General features: G+C 37.3%; 1 protein-coding gene across 2 annotated transcripts in view; it reads left to right on the forward strand.

Moving 5' to 3' along the window:
• Positions 1–633: 633 nt before the first annotated feature.
• Positions 634–23,508, forward strand: part of proza (protein Z, vitamin K-dependent plasma glycoprotein a) — a 229,740-nt gene continuing 206,865 nt past the window's right edge. Inside the window, exons 1-9 of one of the 2 annotated variants that reach the window (XM_079835349.1) lie at positions 634–825; positions 1,016–1,106; positions 4,848–5,017; positions 9,231–9,255; positions 9,825–9,938; positions 12,884–13,012; positions 13,682–13,803; positions 18,505–18,619; positions 18,698–19,023. In XM_079835349.1, coding sequence (XP_079691475.1) covers positions 1,031–1,106; positions 4,848–5,017; positions 9,231–9,255; positions 9,825–9,938; positions 12,884–13,012; positions 13,682–13,803; positions 18,505–18,619; positions 18,698–19,023 — 1,077 coding nt within the window. In that variant the 5' untranslated portion in view covers positions 634–825; positions 1,016–1,030. Of the gene's footprint in view, positions 826–1,015; positions 1,107–4,847; positions 5,018–9,230; positions 9,256–9,824; positions 9,939–12,883; positions 13,013–13,681; positions 13,804–18,504; positions 18,620–18,697; positions 19,959–23,508 lie in introns of both variants that reach the window. The other variant, XR_013817939.1, reaches the window with a different exon arrangement.

The raw sequence follows: 23,508 nt of genomic DNA on the forward strand, positions 1-23,508 counted from the left end.
AGTAATAATTTCTGATCAGTTTTGATCTACTATGATAGAACATGTTTTCGTTCATCAAAAGATAATGACGGAAAAATATGAAATTTGTTTTGATATTAAAATTGTACTTCTCCCTGAGAACCATATGTTTTGAACAATGTGTTTTCTATTTTTTTGGTGTATTGTTTACTGACTGATAGTGTATATCATTTTGATCACTTTATGATTTGAGAGCAGTGTTTGATTTTGAACACTGGTAAAAATATTTTGAGGTGAAAGTTTCATTTTGAGAGAGGAGTCAGGTTTTGTAAATAGTGCTTGAAGATGAGGTTTTGTGTTTTTTTTTCAGAAAACGGAGCAAGGTTTCAGAAATTGTGTTTTAGCAATTGAGAAAAACTGTATTAACTTTTGTTTAAAAGAAAAAGTTACACAGTCTTTAAGGGGGCGTTTCTGGATAACAGAAACTATATTTTATTAAATTTGTTACATGTAATATACATGTCTTCCCTTTAGGCCATAAGTGTTTTAATGTGGGTCTTTAAATCTCTGGTGGTGAAACTGAATTTTTTTTTTTTTATCTAATAGTTGAATACAATTATTTATAAATCATTTTTCAAGTAACTCTGACGTAAAACGACCATTATCAGTCGATTTGCGCCTTCGTGTGGTTATATACAGAAACGCAGGAGGGTCTTAATGCTTGTACAAAACAACAGTAGATGTTCCGATGTCGGTCTGATGCAGATTGGATCAACTCAGTCGATCGGATAACGGATTGTCAGCGCAGGTCAAAGTTTACAACTGTTTCCTCAGAGGTTGTTTATATCTGCGTCACCAGCTGGGCGGGTAAGTAATAATGGACCGTTATCTTTGTTATAATAAAAGCTAAATAACAGAAAACATACATTGCATTTTGAGGTTAAAACCACTGTGTAGTAATGTAATGTTTATGTTTAGGACAGCGTTAGGAGTCACGGTTCTAACTGTTACCCATTAATAAACACTCTGCTGATAATCTAATGCTGCTTTCCCACAGGCGTCGACCATCATAATGGCTCATCTCGGAAGATTTATTTCATTCGCAGTTTTATTTGGCTTTGTGACTGCTGGATTGCACAAAAGAACAGGTAACGTTAATGCATTTTACTACATTTAAAGCTGGAGTCTGTAAAAGACTTGTTATTTTGTGGTTGATAAACATTGATCCTCGTATCTCCGTGGGCCATATTCCTGTTGTCTTTTTGTCAGACATTTGGACACTTAAGCGTATAAATAGTTGGAATCAATAAAGTAAAAACTGGAGCCTAATATACTAATGAATATCTAGAGCCCTTATAAAATGTTTAAATAAAACGCCTCGGTGTAAAAGGCGATTGGCGCATCGTGACAAGCGTTGAGGAAAGTAACAGGCACCACGTGATCAGTCTCGCTGCGAGGTCGCCTTTACCCGCTAAACGTCGCTACTGCACTGTTGCTGCAAACTGATGTTTGTTATTGTCGTTTGATATATTGTACAAATTACACGGGAACAAAAAAAGATTGACATAGGCTATGTATTTTGTTCCACCGAACTTTGCCAACAGTGAGACTGTCTGCTAATTTGACAGTGTTGGGATAGCGATGTGAGGGGGACTCTCCAAATCACTAACTTACTGCGTCATTTTCGTTTTCATGAAAAATTGACAACTTTAAAGAGCAGAACTAAATGACATCTATCTCCTCTTGGGTTGGCAGGAAGACAGGGGCAGCTTCGAGGGGAAGCAAGAAAAAAGGGGACCATGTCAGGGGGACCAGAGGACATTTTGTATGTCATTGTAGAGGCTTCAATTATATTTATGCATGTGGATAGCATTATGGATAAACTATAACTATAAATTATGGATTACGCAGCAAAAAAAAAGGGTAAATGGTCAAAAAGATTTTCTCTTCTATTTAAATGCACATTTCGTTTTGTAAATAGATAGAATTATATACGTGCAAATCAAATATAACTATATCCCTATCATTTTTAACCTTCAAAATGGCTAACTCATCCTCAATCTCATCACTTGGTAGAGCTAACTCTGCACTCTTCCTATTGCCCTTTCTGTAAATGTATTCATGTATTAATTTTCTGAAAAGAAGACATCATTTTGTTATTTATACATAAACACTTAAAATAAATTAATAACTGCAATCACATTGATGATGCTATCTATAAAAAAAAAAATCCATGGGAAATGGGAAATACATGACTGCATTTCCACTGTGGTACAGTGTTGCCATATGGAAACATTGATATTTTCTCAATTTACAGTAAAACTATGTTAGACAAAGTTGATTTGTGAATAAAAACATCTAATTTACATTCCAAAGATGCTGCAAAAAAAAAAAAAAATCCCCCTTGAGAAGAGATATTTAGAAATTAGGTTATTAGAGCGATTTCTGGAGCACTTTAACTAGGGTTGCACAATTCCTGGAATTTTCAAGGCTGGAAACTTTCCATGGGAATTAATTGGAATAAACTGGAAATTTGCAAAATTACAGGTTAGCCTATAACTTCATTTTAGTTGGAAAAAAAAAGTTGCAGCATAATCTTGGTCTTAAAACAACTAGATTGAATGAAATTTCAGTTGAATTTCTAACCACACACACACACACACACACACACACACACACACACACACACACACACACACACACACACACACACACACACACACACACACACACACACACACACACACACACACACACACACACACACACACACACACACACACACACACACACACACACACACACACACTCACTCCCTGGCCACACCTCCTGCATGCACTGTGCATTCCTCCATAACATGCACTTTAAAAATCAAAACAAAACAAAAATAAAAATACAGAACAAAAACAATATTGTGAAATATTATTACAATTTAAAATAATGGTTTTCTATTTTACTATACTTTAAAATGTGATTTACTCCTGTGATAAAAGCTGAATTTTCAGCATCATTCCTCCAGTCTTCAGTGTCACATGATCCTTCAGAAATCATTCTAATATGATGATTTATTATCAATGTTGGAAACAGTTGTGCTGATTAATATATATATATATATATATTTTTTTTTTATAACCGGTAAAAACTTGTTTCAAGATTCATTGATGAATAAAAAGTTAAAAAAGAACAGCATTTATTTAAAATAGAAATCTATTTTAAATCTATAACTGAGTATCAAATCAGCATATTAGAATGATTTGTGACACTGAAATAAATTACACGTGCATAACAATTGCTGCAATAGAAATTTAGGATTTGGGAACTGCCACTCAAATGAACTGAAATGAATAATTATATAATATAATAAGGCAAATAATTCTGATCCGTCAGTGGGATTGAATGAGCTGTAAAAATATTGTGCTCTATATTTATCTTTTTGGGGAAAAAATGTAAGGTAACACAGTAACAATATGAAAAAGACATAACCTGTGCTTTTGTGGACTGCTTTCCCGCTTCAATTAACAATATCCCATCACTAAAATGCACTAAGAATCTTGTTTTTTCCCCAAATCCTCTTTCACGTCTCTTTCCCGGTATGTTTCCACACAAGTGCTTTAAAATGTAATTTGATCTCCCTTTTCACTTCTAAACTCTATCAGCATTGTTTACTGGAAATATAATGCAGGAAATACAATATTTGCTGTCAAAAAATGACTGAAAGCACTTTGAAATAAAAATAGCTGAATTTATAAAAAGGATTTTCGAAAGTTTATGTACCCTTAATTCTTAATGTGTGTTGTAAACATGAATCATGATAAACATGATTTTGAAAAGCAGCATCAAGTGTTGGCCAATAGAGTATTTCAATATTTAACTTTTAAAGGTACACCATATATCTTTTGTCACTCCAGTGGTTAATAAACAGAACTGCATGCATCTTGTGAAGGAACATTGTAGCCAGAGCTCCTTCTCTCCGTTTATGTGGTGAGTCACGCAGATATTGGGATACTCTGCAGCGGTGCCGTCCCGCTCGCTCTAAAATAGTCCCAATAACACTTATTATAGGTGTGTACTGTAGAGATTCAGTATGACAAAAACACGGTTTGGAAAAAGGATTTATGATGTACTCCCTCATTATATATGTTTAGTTGTTTTAAGATCCACGAACAGAATTTCGCAGCAGTAGCCTACATCTTTCTTTTTTTAGTGACCCGTTTGGTATACCTGTTTCTGCAATACTTCACAAAACTCCTGAACATTGTCTGACAGCACCACTAATTTAACTTTCTGATGCATAAAAGGTGTAAATAAAAAAATATAAACAATGAACTGTAGGAGGTTTCCAGAGCATGCAATGTTTATGTTTATGACAATGTAAATGTTTTATGTAACGTTTCGTCAGGTACCTGTGGATTCTGTGATGGGTATTTGGTGGTCATTACCAGAAACCATGATTGAAAATTTCAAAAGAAATATCTAGTAGTCGACTGATGTTGTTTAGACAGCAGGGTGCCGATGATATACATCACACTACTAATTTAAAGATGTTAAAAGCACATTCATAACAATTGCTGGAATTAAATTTATATTTATTTTACATAATATTAAATACTTTTTAAACTAAAGAAATTTTTTGAATAGATTTTTTTTTCATGTAAAATAAACAGATTTATACTTAGATTGCAACTTCTTGATCCTAATAAGTCTGTGAGCGCTGTCAAAATAAAAGTCCTAATTCAGACCCTGATGAAAGCCTACATTTCCGTCAACCACTATAAATATCACTTTTATATATTTCTCCGGTTAGTTATTTACCATTCAAACTAATACATTTTCATATTTGTTTGTAAAATGTAATTTTTAGTATTTTTCTGTGTCCCTACATATTTCAGCACCTCTGTTCTTGGAAAAGTGGGATGCACTTAATGTAATTTCCCGTCAGAAGAGAAGCAACGCCGGTGATGAAGAGACTAAACTCCCGGCCAACCTTGAGAGGGAGTGTTTAGAGGAAGTTTGTGATTACGAGGAAGCGAGAGAAGTCTTCCAGGATAATTATCGGACAGTGAGTCAGAGTCTTTCAATGAATTCACCTGTCTACAATAGGGTTGTGCGATATCATCTACGGTAGTAGTGATAATTATTGCTTTAACAATGTGTGGGGCTGACATCACTCACTTTTGAGAAAGCAAACCAAAACACACCTTGAGAGAGAGAGAGCACAGATTCTCAGAGAGATGTAGCCCAATGTCATTATAATGACCCTGAAATTCAAGATCTAGGCCTACAGGGCCATTCCCCACCCGTTCAATATCATATTTTATTGTCAAGCAATATCACACAAGTGTCAGCACGATTGTGATATACAATAAACAATAATTTATCATTTTGAGTTAAATTTTAGACCAGGGCTCTAGACCAATTTGTTTTCCTGTTGGTGCGACTAAATTTTGTTAGAGGTCGCACTGGTGCCTCCATCACATGGCAACCCGATAAGAGCTGCCATTTCTGTTACATATGAGAAACATCAAACAAAACGAAAGCGAAAAAGAACCGCTCTACTCGTTTTAGCTGCACTGCGTGGACCATTTATCAGCTTGAAGGAATAATAGACAGTGTCATTTTAAACAGCGTAATTTTAGACAATGTAATTTTTACATTATTAATATCAGGGTTCGTACAACCTTTTGAGAATGAAATTCAAGCAGTGTAGTGTAAAGGTGTAGGCCACTTTGTGGCAAACAAGCACTTTTATTTTAAAAAGACATGAAATGACCACTATAACCAGTAGATGGCGGCAGAGGAGCACTTATTTGACTTAGACATTTCCACTCCCTAATACATGGAAAAAAGTAGGAAGTCTCATGAAAAACAAAAACTTTTCTTCAAATTGTGACTGAATTACACAGAAAACAAGTAAAGAGTGCTCCTTTTAGTTCAGTGGGATACTATAGAAGAACAATAGTACATTTAATAAGAGTAGAATATTTACATTTTCCCTATAAGAATTAGTTGTTTTGCACATCACTGTTGTTAATTAAAGGTAATTTTATCTGCATATCAATTCAAGCTCAGTGCTTCACTGTTAAATTTCCAATAAACAAACATATAATATCATTGGTAAATGCACTTATTAACAAAACAATGCAAGACAATAGTAATTGTTTGATTAAATTAACTTTATGATAAATTTTCCTCCATCTGTAGAAGTGAGTGGCGCTGGTGCCACTGCTCTCAAATGTTAGTCTGGAGCTCTGTTTTAGACCCGATATTATCAACATGTTCTGTTTTTGCTTTAGTTTGTCAAACAAAAAATGTTGTCAACCACAGCAGAGCTGGGGCCTATACCATGAAGCTGGTTTAGCTGGCTAGCCAGATATGTTTAAGCTTAGTTTGTGCCAATCCTGGGTTTTAGGTACCATTTAAAGTGGTTTGGCTTTTAGCAGTGTTCATCTCCACGGCTAACCTGCTCTAAGGCCAGGTTATGTTCTGGATAAGAGATCTCAAACTGAAATTGGACCAATCAGCTGTGAGCAAAGTGAAACACTTCTAATGCAATAAAGTCACTCCCCCAGTTTCTACTCCAAATTAAAGGTGCCTACATAGCAAATGGTTTTAAAAATGCTTATTTATAATAATAATAATTTTGAATGTTTTAGATATAATTTATGTAATTATTATACCCTTAATCAATTACACATGTATCATTTTAGCTAATCAATCATTAATAGGAACTTTGTTAAAATTAATATAAATTGCCTATATAAAGGTCATACAAATAAGTTTCAAAATCAATAAATTAAGCTATAAAAATGACTACATGTGAGCTTAAAGGGGTGGTAAAACACATTCTTTCGAAGGCTTGATTGTGTTTGTGGGGTGCACTGTAACATGTGTTCATGCTTCATTTTTAAAATAATTGCATTATTTTTCATATATTTGACCTTTATTCTACACTGCTCTGTCCCTCCTTGTAAAAACGGTCTGATGGTTTCCGGGTTGAATGAAGCCGGTCCCTCAAAAATACGCAATGGGCTCAGATTGGTTAGCTGGCCCAGTGTGTTGTGATTCGCTAACCGCCTAGTGCACGTTTGTCGGAAACGTCACGCCCATTACCTTTACTGTGCTTTGGCAGTATTAGAAACAATGGCGTCAATAAAACCATACCAATTTGAGCCCGAATCAGACCCAGACAATTTTAGTGAAGATGATCGAGCAGAACCTGTTCATTCCTCAAGAGTAAAGACTTCGGATCTATAGTGATCGCTACTGAATGTCACCGTTACTTTTGTATTTTTAGAACGATTATAGCCAAATATCTGTCGCAAGAACTAACCCAAAACGTTTAATATTGGCTTTACTGTAGTAGCCAAATCACACACAGAACTATGTTTAGCATGCCCGTAGATAAACAAGCATGTAGATAAACAATACATAAAAGCTCTAATCAAAGAATAATTTACACTAATTCCAAGTTCGCTGTTGAGATTTTAAAAAAGTTTGTAACGTTAGGTGTTTGTCGGATAACGTTAAGTATGAATGAGCATTTAACAAACTGGTTTGCGGAGCCAAACAGCGTTGTGAAAACACATAGACGAAAAATAAATCATACTTACAGGTTGTGGCCCGTAAACAGCTTCTGTTTTTAAATCCATCTTTCAGGACAAGCCGTTATGCGAATCCTGCATTGAACTCGCGAAGATTGTGGAAGCTTTCCTCCGTGAAATGTGCAGCGGGAGCCGCGCGCGCCCATTGTGCATCCACACACTGGCAGTGTTTGTCTCGCGCAGCTAAACCGCGGCTCGTGTATACAGACGAATATTGACTCGGCGCCAAAACGATCGGGGCTCTGCTACTGCTGCGCCCCCTCTGCATGCGGTGTGATTGCTCTAATCTGTTCACATGGGCGGCAAAAAAAAATTGCGCTGCTTACGCCCTGCTAACGCGTGCAGTGTGAAACCGGCTTAACTCCCCCGTCCCTTGGAAGGCTGAACAAAGTGGACCTGCAATCCGGATGAAAATACCAGCTTTTCGTCGGCATTGCGGCAACAACACTCCAGCCTACTAACTATACCACAACAACTCTTCCCCACAGCAATACAAAAGCCCCCCCCCCCCCCCCCCCCCCCTGTTTAATATTCTTGGAGGAGGGGTTTATGTAAATATTGGGGCTGGTGATGTCAGCAACCCTGGAGGAATGTCTGTAGTCCCTACCGGCTGTTTGCTGTAGTCCTTAGAAATTGATTTCTTTAAAAGCAAATATCTCCCTTTGCTTAAAATTTGAACGTTGTAACTTTGCAGATGTTGTTTATGCTCAAACAGCAACATTACACTATAGCTAAAGTTAGAAAAGTGAAATCGTGTTTTACCACCCCTTTAAATTTTCAGTTCTCTCTATATATCAACTAAACTAACTTCATAACTTTTACTTGCATTGACGTATACGAGTTGTCCTCTTTAATAGACAGCTCTTTTCATCTTCCTGTGTACAATTTTTTAAATTCTTAATATTTTTCAATCATGTAATATTCTGCAGAAGAGAGAAATGAATCTCAGTTTCACTGATCCACAGCATGTGATTGGCTGTTCACTACCGATGTCACAGCTAAACTCCTAAACTCAGGATCAAAGCCTGAGTAGACAGAGAAAGCTGATGATCAGCATCATGGGACCAACAAAGCCTGAATAGATTGGTTTGGTTTTGTCAACTCGAAACTAATCCTTTAACCCTGAGTTTGTTAAACTACCATCATGGTACAGGCCCGTTTTGCCGGAGGCTGCATTTTTTTAGGACTGCATTTCTAGGACCACAGTTCTAGGACCCTAGCAATGATTTAATTGTTTAATTGATTAAGTTTAATTGATATATTGTCCTAACCATCTGTGATCAGAAAGTTCAGTAAAAGTTATTTCCATATTCTAGTGTTTGGGAGAAGAGCTTTTTTTTTTTTGGTCAAATTAATTAAAAAGTAATGGAGATCTGTTGGAAATTGTATTTTCAAGCTTTGAAGTGTTGCTTATACAACTCCTTGTGTGCTTAGACATTTATATTTAGAGAACATACCGACCTGTTTCCTTCAATTTTCTTTAATTGGTCTTAAAAAGGTCTTAAATTTACCTTCATAAAACCTGCAGAAACCCTGCAAAAAAATATTATTGGGATATCGTTTTTTTTTTGTGAAAATCGCATTTTCAACATTATGAACATTTAATATTATTGCTAATACACTTGTAATTATATGCTGACTTAAATGGATTGTGTTTATGTTTCTTTAAAGGATATCTTCTGGTCTGTCTACATTGGTAAGTTTTGAATGCTGCAGAAACAAACTTGGGAACAGATGAGGAAGTCTGGTGTCAGTTGTCTTTCCAAATTAAAAAACAAAAATTGATATCCATTATGGCAGAGAGGTCTTCAACCCTGCTCATGGAGACCCGCTGTCCTGAAAAGTTTATTTCCAACCTTCTTCAGCTCACCTGTCTGTGACTTCCCATCGATCCAGTAGAGCTTGATGAGGTAGTGTTTGATTAGGGTTGGACCTGAACTCTGCAGGACAGCGGCCCTTCAGGAGCAGGATAGAAGACAAAGTCCAATCAAACAGATATAGTATCAGTTGTTCCACGTATTGCCACTTACTATAGGGTTAGGATTAGGGTTAGTTGAATGTAATCATGCATAATTTACTGTTACCCATCAAGGATGGTTATATAGTTATAGTGGTCATCATAAAACAGTATTGGACATGAGAATGCTGCGATTGACCATTTAATAATGCTTAAGATATGCTGTAGTCTGGTTTGTATACATTAAGGGATAGGTCATGTTTTCTGTGTATCGTATGTGTTATCCCTGATGATGTTTTACATACTAGATGGTGACCAGTGCTTGGAGCATCCGTGCAAAAATGGAGCCATGTGTTCAGATAGTGTGGGCGGTTATGACTGCATTTGCAAATCAGGCTTTACAGGAATCCACTGCGAGGCTGGTACGTAACTCAACTCAACGTTTTATCACGGTATACGGTTATATTGAAATAAGTAGCAAAAAAAGTGTTGTCATATTATATAACAGGTTTAATAATTTTTTTTCTTGTAACAAAAAGAAGTGAATATTTAAATACAATAAAACAATATACAAAAATGTATAAAGTAAACAAATGTTTCAAACAGATTAAAGTACAAAATAATTATAAAGAACAGTAGGTACAATAAGGTATCATTAGTTCATGCATTAACTAACATTAACAGTGAGTAATAGCTACATTTGTTTCAGAAGTTATTATCAGTCTTTAGCCCTATTCGGACGGTAATTGTTTCTCATGTGGACGTCTGTAAAAATAAATGTGCATGCCACCTCAGAGATTAAAGTCGTGCATTCGGATGGTGATTTATTCATGGTGGAGGAGCGAGTTTTGTGATCCTACGAACCCAGGAACGTGCTGCTCACGTGGTCAATAACATGATTGTCTGCTGTAAATAAAATGTCATATGCTTGGTATAATAAGAATAAATTCATATTTGATTTAATAATAAAAAAAATAACATCCTAGTTATGTCTCGTTCGGTGTGGTGAAAAAGGGGTGAGGACTCAATTGCAGGGAAAATAATGACGTTTAATAATAAAAAATAAACATAACCATAAAAAACAAAAACCCACAGGGTGGAAAAACACAATTAGAAATAACAAATACAAACTCAAAACAAACCAACAGAGCTCACGGGGAAACAGGACAATACAACGATCCGACCAAGACTGAACCATAGACAGTAAAAGAAATGGACACAGCGACATAGACTTCGACGGAGAGAATTAAAGTCACACTAGGAGCACTCACTTCTTGATGGCTGAGCGTACTGCGCAGCCTCAGACTGGGCTTGACCACGTAGATGTGACTTGATCAGCCTGTCTGACAGTGGCAAGTCTTCTAGTAGTTGTGCAACGCAAAATCTGAGTCACCGAATCTTGCAGAGACAGAGAGGGTGAGCAGGAGCAACTTTTGATGAATGAAGTAGGATCTGCAACATCTCTATCTGCGTTTATGACTCCACGTCCCCCCGATTGCCTCATAGACAGTAAAAGATTGCCTATGAGCTTCTCCTAGGGTCTATACGGTAATTTGCTCAACAGCGCGACACAGTCGCGTGGTTATGACGCAATCGTTAGCCTATATTTTACAAAAACAGCTTCAACGGGGCGATAGTGTAAGATACAAGGTAATGGAGCCTTTTATACATTGTCGTGTTTGTTTAGAAATAAACAATGGATGAATGGAGTCTTTAAACGCCTCAGATGTAAAGACATTCACTGTCAAAGTGAGGCCAAAATGAATGGGAGTCAATGGGATGCTAACAACAGGTGATGGCTTGGTTAGCAATGGCCGCGCCTATGGGTGGTACGCTTTCCGGGGGCAGGGCTACCCCCTTGGACTGAACACACAAAGGAACTTATAAAGGGGACAAATCAGGCAGGTAATGAGGGAACAACAGGTGGAGCAAATGAAACCAATAATGAGATAACAAGGGGGGTGGGATCCAGACAGAGACAGGAGCACAGGGCCCAAAATAACAAAACACCACATGTGCTACACGAGACAGGACAGGCATGTGACAAGCTATTATTTAATTATTTAAATCTCCTATTTAAAAAATAGAAAGATATAGACGTGTTTTTTTGTCTTGTATTTTATCTCAAAACAATGGATGTCATTTTAAAAATGTGGAAATGAGTGGAAATAAGTTAATACATTTACAAGAAATATTGTTCTTGTAAATACTTTCCAGCATTTCCAAAAAAAATGTCAGCTAGATCTTTAAAATGCATCCAAATTACAGTGAAGCGCAACCGTACGGTGCTCTGCAGTGGTCAAAAAGGAAATAAACTGTGAATTTTGAAGTGATCTCTTCTTGAAAACTCAGAGATGTGGATTTGGACGGCAATTAAATTACCACACGACCTTGGTGTTTGTCTAAAAACAGTAGGTAATTCGGCCGGGGATTTTTATGCGGATGGTGGGAGAACACTGACACTGACAGAAACACTGACATTCTGGATTAGGATGGCAATAAAATCACAGACTAGCCCCTTTAAATTATGAAAATACCTTATGATGCCGTGAGAAACAGTTACCGTCCGAATAGGGCTTTTGTAACAGTTAGTTAAAAAATACAACTGTTAGTTCATGTTAGCTCAGATCCATTAAATAATACAGTTACGACTTTTAATTTTAATAAAAGTGTTATTTAATGTTGAAATGAACATTTAACTTACATTAATAAATGCTTTAGAAGTATTTTTCATTGTCAGTTTGTTAACTAATGAATTAACTAATGTCAACCCTTTAGCCCTTTTTTGAACATTCAAGTGCAAGAAGACACACTAGAGAACTCAATTCGGCACTCGCGGTACACCTTCAAAGCGCGCGTCTGACACCACACGAATACTGAATTACATTCTCTTTCTCGTCTTGGACAAATTTACACAGAATTGTCAAAATTCCCATTTTGGCGAGTGTCCTACTAAAGATAATCGGTTATTAGTGAACGTCAACAGTCGAGAAAGACAGCTCATGCATACAGTATCAGTGTATTGGATCCGTGTATTCGGTCTTAAAGTGACAGCGACCATTTCTGCTGCTGTCTGTGTTTTTAATGTTGTTCAGACAACAAAAGACAAAGAAATAATCACTCACTGCTCTTGACTGAACAACTTTTGTAACTTTTATAATGATATATATTTAATTTATAGTTAAGATTATGCAGTATTATTTTACATTTGATTACTTTATTAAAATATTTTTGCATTGTTCTCGTATTCCATGTAAATATTCTGGCGAGTAAAATAAAAACTGTACTAGCCAATGACAACTCAAGCTATCTTTAGCTGTTCTGATTTGATTCTCACTTAACTCATTGATTGTTGTCACATCTATAGATCAAACAGTATGTGTAATAGACAAGAGCAAAGGTTGCAGTCAGTTCTGTAAGCCAGGCTATCAGTCATACGAGTGCTCGTGTGCTTACGGCTGGAAACTCAAGCAGAGAGAGAAGTGTGAGCCGGCTGGTGAGTTTCCTACATCTCCGTCTCACAATCATAGTTTCTACCTTGCAAACATGGCACAAGCAGGCATACACAGCAAAAAATGCTTTTCTTACTTAGTATTTTTGACTTGTTTCCAGTCCAAATATCAAAAAATTCTTAAAACAAGATGCTTTTACTAGATAAGTAAAAAAGTACCCCATTGGCAGATACATTTGTTTGTTTTAAACAAACTCACTTCATTTTGATTTTATTTTCCAGAAAAAAAGAAACATATCATATACATATAAGAATGTTTTGATATTTAGACTGGAAACAAGAAAAAAATACTAAATAAGAAGAGCATTTTTTGCAGTTTATATTGCCACTGTAAACTAAACAACTTTATATAGACTTAAATAGTGTTTCAATGAAGCATGTTTTATTAGCATTGTGTATTTATTTTTCATTTACTACATACCTAGACATTGGTATTATTTTACAAACACTGAAATAGCATCTTTTATGTAATTAGCCTGTCTCTGTCACACATACGTGAAGAGACATTGTGTTTTTATCCCTTTTCATCTGGCAACTGGGAAGTAATTTCAGTAAATCCATTCCATAATTACTCACCAAAGCCAGCCTCATGTGTACTAGGCAAGTACAAGCAATCCCAAATAATTTCTAATAAATGTTTAATTCTTCCTTCAGTGTCATTTCCATGTGGAAAACTTAGCTCGGCTAGCTTGAGCCAGTGGGACAGACGTCAGTCAGCTAACATACAGTCAGACTATGAAGGACTCGCCTGTGGCCCAGAAGAGTGTCCCTGGCAGGTGAACGCACTACTCTTGATCCTTCATGAATCCAGTGTTTTAATCATGCCTTACTCCCAACACTGCTCACAGGGTTCCCGCGTTTCTTGAATTTCAGACTCATGTACCCCTTTTCCACCAAGGCAGTTTGAGTGCTGGTTCAGAGCCTATTTTCAAATCGGTTCTTTGTCTTTCAACACCCAAAGCACCAGCTCTGAACCAGGAAAAGTGGTTCTTAAGTAGCACCAAAACGTTGCTGGTCTAGAAGTAAGAACTGCTTGCGTCAGGGGCTGGGGGCGGGGTTACCGCGACCAACAAGACCAACACAAACTTGTGACCGCCATTTCTGAAACAGCAGCTAATCGAGCTAATTGCTGCTCAATTATAATCTCCTTCTATACAAATCACGGTGAGCTGCACGAATGCGTTGGATTGGCTGTGTTTGGATGCCGATGTAGGATCGTAAAGCCATGTGCATCAATAATAACTCAATGTTCGCCATTGTTGATGGAAGGCTTGTTCGAGATGCATCAATGTTGTGCAGACCGATCGCCGTTTGACATCAAAGTACAGCGAAAGCTTATGACTCCATATGCTTTTGACTCGCTCTTGCGGTACTTTGATATCATACGCTGATCAGTCTGCGCAGCGCCGATGCATCTCGAACAAGCCTGGTGTGTTTGTATTTCCCGCTGCCTTGCTAGTATTGCTGAGAAAGATGAGACGTATACAGTGTTTTTGACCTGGCTTTTCTGGTGAATCTCTAGCATGTGGAAAAAGTATGAGGTCTCTGCGGAACAGAAGTGGGCGTTTCTAGATTTGTGGGTGTTTTCAAACTGTTGGGTTAGTAAACCATGCAATGAAAATTATCCCCTTCACCCGACCCCACCCCTAAACCCTACCCACACTGTGATGTGGGCAAATCAGGTAATGCAGTGAAAAACGCCCTCTGTTTATGGCCTCGCCCACTGATCTGGTAACGTCTATAACTATCCTGCAGAGACCTATATTTGTGTGGAAAGGCAAACCAACTCCAAACCGGCACTGGCACTAGCTCTGAACTAGCACCCGGTTCATGCTGGTGGAAAAGGGCTGTAAAGTCTGTAAATGGTGCTATTACAGTAACTTGCCTTTGTGTGCTGCAAAAGCCAGAGCGAAATAGCGCTACTGATAGGAAGTAAAGCAGGAAAAAAGCGATGTGAGTGCATGGATCATGATAAATAAACGCATGAGAAAAGTGGAGCTGTTTAACTTGCTCAGTGCCAGGGAAGTGCAGATCTATGAGATCTGATCTAAGATGCTTGACTCAATATTGAGCTACATAAAAATTGGCTAATCAAAGAGCTGACAAATAATGCCTAATAAAGTAGGCCTGGTGTTTATAAGTTATAAGTTTATATTGCTTTGTTTACAGAGTTAACCTGGGAAACCAATGTATTTCTGCTATTGCAAAAGCACCATCTAATGTCAGAGATTGAAACTGCACTTCCATTCAGCGCGTCTCCCGTTTTTTGTTTAGACCAATGCGAAGATCGACCCCTGTTTTCACACAGCTTACACGCATACAGTGTAAATGTTGACCAGTGGATTGATAAGGAGCTAATGTGCTTTTTTATAACAGTAGAATAATGATGTATCAAATATTGTATTGTATTGTATAGAATATTATATATAAGCGTATTTTTAATTAATATGTATAGTAATATATAATTTTGACTCATCCTTTTTCTTTAAAGGCTAAAACTTGTATTATTTGAACTGTTGTTGAAATTGTCGTTTTACATTAGGATATTGCCATAAACACTTTGTGCAGGTGTTAAGAAAAAAGGTCTTAAAAGTCTTAAAATAGATTTTTAAAAACCCTGCAGAGTAGAGGTGTTAACAAATACTTTTGAATCTTTTTCAAAAGTAAAAAACGCAAGGTCTCGTGTAGGGATGCACCGAATCCAGGGTTCGGGTTCGGATTCGGCCGAATATTGGGCTTTTTGACTGGGTTCGGTTTCTGCCGAACCTCAGAATTTATTTCCACCGAACCCGAACCCTGGGCTTGCACTATGCGCGCCCCGCTGGTCGAACGTGCAAACAGCCTATAGATCTATAGATCAGATAAAATATAAATAAAATTAATAAAATATATAGGCCTACACTAAATATTTTCACTTAAATAATTACCAAATTAAGATGACAAAACGAAAATACACTGAATCCGTAAGCTTTGAAGAACCGGAATTAGGTAAATAGGTAGATAATATACTATATATCTTTACATATATACTATTCTCTTAAAACCAAATTTCGTTATTTTTACTAACCCAAATAATGATTCATCCGCTAGGTTGCACGTGAGGGGGGAAAATAGGTTCCTTCCACTTAAGAGTTGAGCTCTTTTTATTTTAATAGGCCTATATCTCTTTACATAAATACTATTTTCTACTTTTTAAGAAAATAACTTTGTTATTTTACTAACCCAGTGTTTTGTATGTGAAGCTGTTTCACGTGAATATTACCACAGGAGTGAAGCGCAAAGCTTTGTTTAGCCTAGAAAGGAAATAATGGTCAGATTGCACTTTTTCATTCTGTTTTGCTATCTGGATCTGGTCACTCGATTTTCCGTGAATTTGAACAATAGGCCCAGTCCATTTTATCCCAATGGACATGGACATCTTGTTTCTTTTCACAAAAACTTCACTCACGTCGCACCCATGTTCGCAGGGGATTATAAACGTTTCTTCCTTTCGTTTGCTTATAATTAAGTCTATTATAACTATTCACATCCGTTACTGAGGGAAAGTATAAAAAACACTGTAGGACGAATACCTTTTTACTTCAAATTTTATTTAACACAGTTTGTTCTTGTTATTAAACTTGGTAAGGCGCGTCAAGTTTGGTTTATTTGAATAGCGCATTTCACACACACGCCGTTTTTTTTTGTTTCGTTTTCTCTGGCAATGAATAATCAAACATTGCCTAAATGTCTTTGTGGAAGATAAAATCCGCTCTTCAGACCTTTTACAACAAGTGTTGCTTTGCAACATCAGTAGAACATATGAAGATGAAGATATTCGAGAAGGTGTCCATTCAGTGTCCCACATTCCTCTCAAAGCGCAGAGCGGTATATGACGCATCTTTGCGGGGAAATAGTATGAATCAAATATTTTTCTAACTAATATTTAATTTTCATATATTCTTGAGGTTACCATTATTTACTGAAAATCGTTTTTGTTTTATAGGCTGTGTTGTTTCACTGATGGAAGTGCTAAAATAAACACGCATGCTTATGATGTTTCAGCCTCAAATGATTTCAAAATGTAGGCTATATATCTGGCATAGACTACAGTATTTAAAATAGCATATATGCATTAGTTACATTCTCAATTTAATTTACAGAGCAATCCCTGCTAAGTTTTTGTTTAACTAATACTATAGAAGAGGATTAGTGTGTGTCGCACACAACAGACTCGCAACGGGGGGGTGGCATCACGATGGTGGCACAACCCTAGCGCGCGCCTCCTGCGCTCTCCGTTGGGTTGTTCTTTGAAACGATAGAGGACGACTCGGGGTAATTTTTCTATAAACCATCATGAAATAGCGTCGAGAAGAACATAGACGACAATGTTTACTTTAATAAACTTGACCAAAACAGTTAATGGTAGCATCCCTACACTGCTGTGGACGTTGTTAACTTCATTAATGTGTTTACTGTGATAATGGACTGCGGATGGGAGTAGGATTCGGTATTCGGTTTCGGATTCGGCCGAATCTTAACCAGTGGATTCGGTATTCGGCCGAACCCCAAAAATCTGGATTCGGTGCATCCCTAGTCTCGTGGCGCGTTTTTTAAAAGTTGAACTGACTTTGACTTGAGCTACGCGATTTTATAATGCCGTGTCGGTGCAGCGGTCATAAAAAAACATAGAAAAACAATGGAAAAGTAGCGCATTGGAATGGAAAAACGCAGCCCCTAAACCCACTCTCTCTCTCTCTCTATCTCTCTCTCTCTCTCTCACTCTCTCTCTCTCTCTCTTACGCTACCATCTCTCTCTCCTAATTGGATTTCATTACTGCATAAATTATAGAAATATCATGAAATATCACAATCCTCTATTCCAATTCAGATACTACAGCAAAAGAACAAATAGTAAAATGACAAGAAATAGCGCTAGTAAATCCAATAAATCAAATATAACCCCAAGCGGCGATCATCAGTGGGCCATGCGGAGGATTAGCGATTGAAATGTCTTATTATGTGGTTTTTTTTACAGAGAAATCCATCTGGAATCTTCACTGATGAATCACATGTCATAGGATGTCACAGGACAATTTCTTTTATTTATTTATTTTTTCATTTTTATAGTTCTAAATCTACTTGCAGTTTATGGAGGACGACACTAAATAAATAAATAAACACACACACACACATATATTATATATATATATATATATATATATATATATATATATATATATATATATATATATATATAGTAATAAATGTGCAAATAAATACATAAACCCACATATTCCTGCATAAAAAAAAGTATATAAATAATAAAAATAAATGTGCGAGGAGATGAATAAATAAATAAATAAAATATATATATATATACACAGCCTTCATCTTTCAGTTGAAATGGATGGTTATCATTATATTATACATATTTACATGCGGTTGTCTCTCTCAAAACTTTGCATTGTGTATTTGTACTCATCTGTTTCACGAAGGCGATGCTGCGTCAGGGGTCAAGTGGCTTCTGCAGTGGGGTCATCTTGAGAGAGAATATGGTTCTTACCACAGCCCAGTGTGTGAGGAAGAACAGCGACTTTCAGGTGGCAGTGGGTGAGTGCCCTTATGCTCCCAAATTGAATGACACATGTTAAATGGCAGTTTCTCATTTCATTGCCTGAAACTCTCCAGGTAAAAGGCTGACCTCATTTGAAGTAGGAGAGCAGACGCTTCATGTGAAGCAGGTGCATATCCACCCGCTCTATACTGATGGCAAACCTGAGAATGACCTGGCTATAGTAGAGCTGAGAGAGAGGATGATCTTCAAGAAGAACGTGGTTCCAGCTTGTCTTCCAGAGAGAGACTTTTCTGACAGTGTGCTCATGGCGGGCGACTACATGGGCGTGGTCACCGGTTGGAAGGAAGTTTCAGGCGCGACAGATTTTCAAGGGAACCTCATGTTAAACCACCTGTCCTACGACAAACTGCCGGTTTGTTCGCAGCGCCACTCTGGCCAGGTTTGTGGATACGCCAATATTTTATAGAGTTGCAGTGTTCATTGAAAAGCATTTCACGAATTGTTTCCTCATAATCGCACATTAGTACAATTGGCATTGGATATATAATCCAAGCATCGTAAAATTGATTCAGTGGGAATGTAAAGGTGGGTGAGGGCTTTTACAGTCTTGTCAACAGTGTTAAAAAAGGCAGGGCAGCTACAGAACATATCAATTAGGGGTGGAACGGTTCAAATTACTCACTGTTTCGTTTTTTATCACTGTTCACTGTAGGGCTGTACGATTAATCGAAAAATAACCCGAAACCGACATTCAGAACCTCTAACCGACGTATTTTTCCCATGTCGGTTATTTCGGTTTTAGTCACGTGACTCCGCCCCGTCAGTCACATCAAGTGCAGTTTGCAGGCACACAGAGAGATGCAGGAGCAGTTATCTTTGTTTATAGATGCCCAGAATCACTATAGTAACTGCATGGTTTACACAGTTTATACAGGTCAGTTAATTGCTGTTCTTATAGCCTACGTGCTGACACACACACTCACACACACACGGCACGCGCAAGCCCCGAAGCCAGATCGCTTTCACTTTCGTGCTCATAAAGTTTGTCAAGTACATGCGTTTAAAGGCTTGCCAGTTTCAACATTTAACGCGATTGTGCACTATTCAAAAACAACAATACAGGAAACTTATCCGTTCAGTGCTCAGCTTTTGTCTGTGACACAGAGAGCCGAGCTGTGTCACGTCTCTGACAACGCACGCGCGCCCTGAAGGCAGACCTCTTTCACCTGCGTCCTCTCAAAGCTTGTCATTTGTATGTGGTTTAAGCCCTGCCAGTTTGAACATTAAAGAGAGTTTCGACCATCAGATGTTATGTTGAACTAATGCCTGATATATTGTGACACACAAACTCTCAGACAGAAGCTCGCACATCACGTGAAGATCGCGCGCAGAGAGCAGCGCAGAAACGCAGTGTCAACGCTGTCCTGTGACTAAAGTAAAGTCACTAAAGTAGCTTAGAAACTCAACCGTTATAGGCATATATTTTAATACCTTTGAAGTAAGTACAAACCACAGCTTCATAATGAATAGAGACGGTATGAGTAATTCACACACACCATCACTCTCTCATTAATGCATTCAAATAAATGTAATGTAGGCCTACTGTGCTAATGTATCTGTATCTGATGTACAACAAACAGAAATCTGCCCCATAGACAATAACTGCTGAAAGTGAACCGTTTCCTTCAAGTATTTTAAAATCACAAAGAAATGCACTTTTTCATTAGAAAAAAAAAATCCACCTTTAATAGTAGAAAATATTTACAGTACAAACCTTATCAGTGAACTTACTCAAAAACCTTATGAGGGCAAAAAAATGAATGAAAAAATAATAATAATCGTTCATTAATCATAATCGAGGTAAAATGTTAAATTAATCAAGGTTTTTATTTTTGGTCAAATCGTTACAGCCCTAGTTCACGGTTTCGGTGCGGTTCGGTATGTGCTATGTTCAGGGATATTAGGACATCTGTTAAATAAAAATAAACAAAATAAGCAATAAATAATCAAACTACAAGCAACAGCACAAATACATACAATAGAGCAAAGATGCATATCAAATAAACAGTGCTTTTCAGGTACAGAAACTGAATAAAGCATAATATGCAATGTTATTTTATATTTGATTAATGTTCACTATATATTAAATAAAGATTAATCATTATTGAAGTCACAAAAGCTATTCAATCTAGAGCAGTGAGTGATTTCTTTGTCATTTATTGTTTGATGAACATTAAAAACACAGACAGCAGGAAAAGGCTTCTGTCCCTTTTAGACATAATACACGGATCCAGTACACACTACACATGAACACACGTCTTTCTCGACTGTTTTACTTAATACATAACCTCGACACACGTTTAACTTAAGACATAACATAGACATAAGACATAACCTAGGATACTCGCCAACACAGGCATGTTGACATTTTTGGTGTGAATTTGTCCGTTCAAGCACAAGACTTGAAAAAGAACTCAATATTTTGCGTTATCTGCAACTTCACATGAGTGCACACACACACACACACAAGTTCTCTTTCAAATCTTGCTCTTGAATGTTTGCAAGGCTTAAATTAATTTAGTTGAACACATAGCAGTGTGTGTTGTTCAGGTCTCTATCAACACCCGGTAATGAGGGCGTAAATGACTGGGTCACGTTCTAGCAGACGCATCCAAGAATGTACATAAATACATTAGCCTAACTCTGTCTGTCTGTTTTACACGTTGTTGTTTTCAACAAACCATATTATAGATGTGTCATCAGATTTGAGATGAACCGCGGTGCAAGTTTGTGCCGAACCGTGGACTGGAGAACCGTACGGTTGGAATATTTACAGAGAACTGTTACACCCCTAGTCCACCCTAGCACTTTTGGAGTTTGTTTGGCTGTTTTCTGAAGTCGGGTGCACACCTGCGAACCGTACCCGAGTCCGCACAAAAAGGCTGATCTGATTTAGGGTTCATGTGAACTGTGGTATGGTTCACTGCTGATATGGTAAATGGACTGCATTTATATAGCGCTTTTAACAGACCTACGGCCATCCAAAGCGCTTTACATTTTGCCTCACATTCACCCATTCATACACCGACGGCGGTGTCTGCCATGCAAGGCGCCATCCAGCTCGTCGGGAGCAGCTGGGGTTAGGTGTCTTGCTCATGGACACCTCGACACTTGGTCAGGTGGAACCGGGGATCGAACCACCAACCTTCCGGTTTGTAGACAACCTACATGAACCACTGAGCCACTGCCGCCCCTGCATATGAATGCAATCCTACTAAACCACAGTAGGGAGCTGCTAGTAATGATGTTTGATGTGGTAAAACTGTGTTTTGTCTGTGTTCTAACAAGTGTTGGGTGTAATGCAGTACTAAGTCATTTATTACTGTAGTTTAATTACTTTTCGCTTGAAAAAATAAACTAAGGGATTCCTCTTACTTTTTCTGTAATTACAGTTGCTATTCGATATAGAACAATTCTATATTCAACAATAGTGGCTTTAGCATTAAAATGTACCTTCTAACATTAAAATGCATCAATCGATTAAAAAAATTAACTAGATTAATCACACATTTTTTTCTGTGATTTAATCGCAATTAAAAACACTTACGTTTTTAATTATTTTCTAATGTAATACTTTCACAGTTAATATCCAAATTAATGTAGAAAGAAAAACATAAAGACAGTATATTTTAAATATTTGTTTAATGGCATCTTTTTATGAATGAATATTTAACTTGTAACTTTTAATTTAACTTTTAATTTAACTAATTGAACTTAAAACAATCATCACATAAACCCATAATAAATGTCATATTTACCTGTGCCCTTCCTGTCTAACAGGAAATATAGGCTACAGAAATGGAATAGTTATCAAACAGTCATAAATTATGAATTAAATAAAGATTAATCCTTAAAGCTACAAAAGTTCTTTAGTCAAGAGCAATGAGTGATTTTCTCTGTTCTTTGTTCTTTGATTAACATTAATGACAGACATCATTAGTGGCTGCTGTCACTTTTAAGATCTGCCGCTGCCTAACATGACGTGGATCTGACGTGCTGTCATACGCGTCACATTTTCATGTTCATTTAAGATGTTATTTAACAAATTTAAGACCGCTGTTATGAGAATACTCCACAAAACTGACATTTTGGCATAATTCTGTGTGTGTTATTGTTTGTTCAAGCGCGAAAGTGAACACGTTTCTGGCACTGCCTGTGCGCGCGATACTGGTGCGTGTCTTTCTGTGCGTCTCGTGTGTGTGTGTGTCAGGACATTCTCAGACAGCACGTTCTGTTTAGTCTTGTCGTTCTTAAAGGTGCAGCCTCCCTCACGCCTCCCTTTCGAAGCACATAGAGAAGCTACGGTGGCCGACACAGGACAAAGATGTCGTCGTCTGAGACAGCAAAGAGTGACTAGCGCTCTGTAGAGCAGTTTGTCCCTTTAGGGCTACTGTAGAAACATGGTGTGTGGTGTGTGTGTAGATAGAAATGGGAACATAAGGTAATAAAAACATAACGGTTCATTATGTAAGGTCTTTATACACCACTGAAAACATAGTTGTGTATATTATATAGCATTTCTGTCAATAGAGCCTCATAAATACTACACACTGCACCTTTAAATGGTTTAACGCTTTAACCCTAATGCTAGCCAAATGATGACTAGCGTTATGTTGGGGTAATAGTTTAGGACCCAGGACCAGTAGTGAAAAATGAAGACCAAGAGTCAGGAGTTAGATTAATTCAATTCTTTATCAAGAGAACACCCAATACCCAAACAAAGATACAGCCATAGCTCTCCTTCACCAGAGAGAGACATACATCCCGGCTGGAGGTCAGAACAGGCAGCTGAGGAGACTAGATTTATAACTCCAAAATCATCATCCTTAAACTAAATTAAAAGCAGAGAAAGAGATACATAGAT

The sequence above is a fragment of the Gobio gobio genome, assembly GCF_949357685.1.
Source record: "Gobio gobio genome assembly, chromosome: 1".
NCBI classification, from domain to species: domain Eukaryota; kingdom Metazoa; phylum Chordata; class Actinopteri; order Cypriniformes; family Gobionidae; genus Gobio; species Gobio gobio.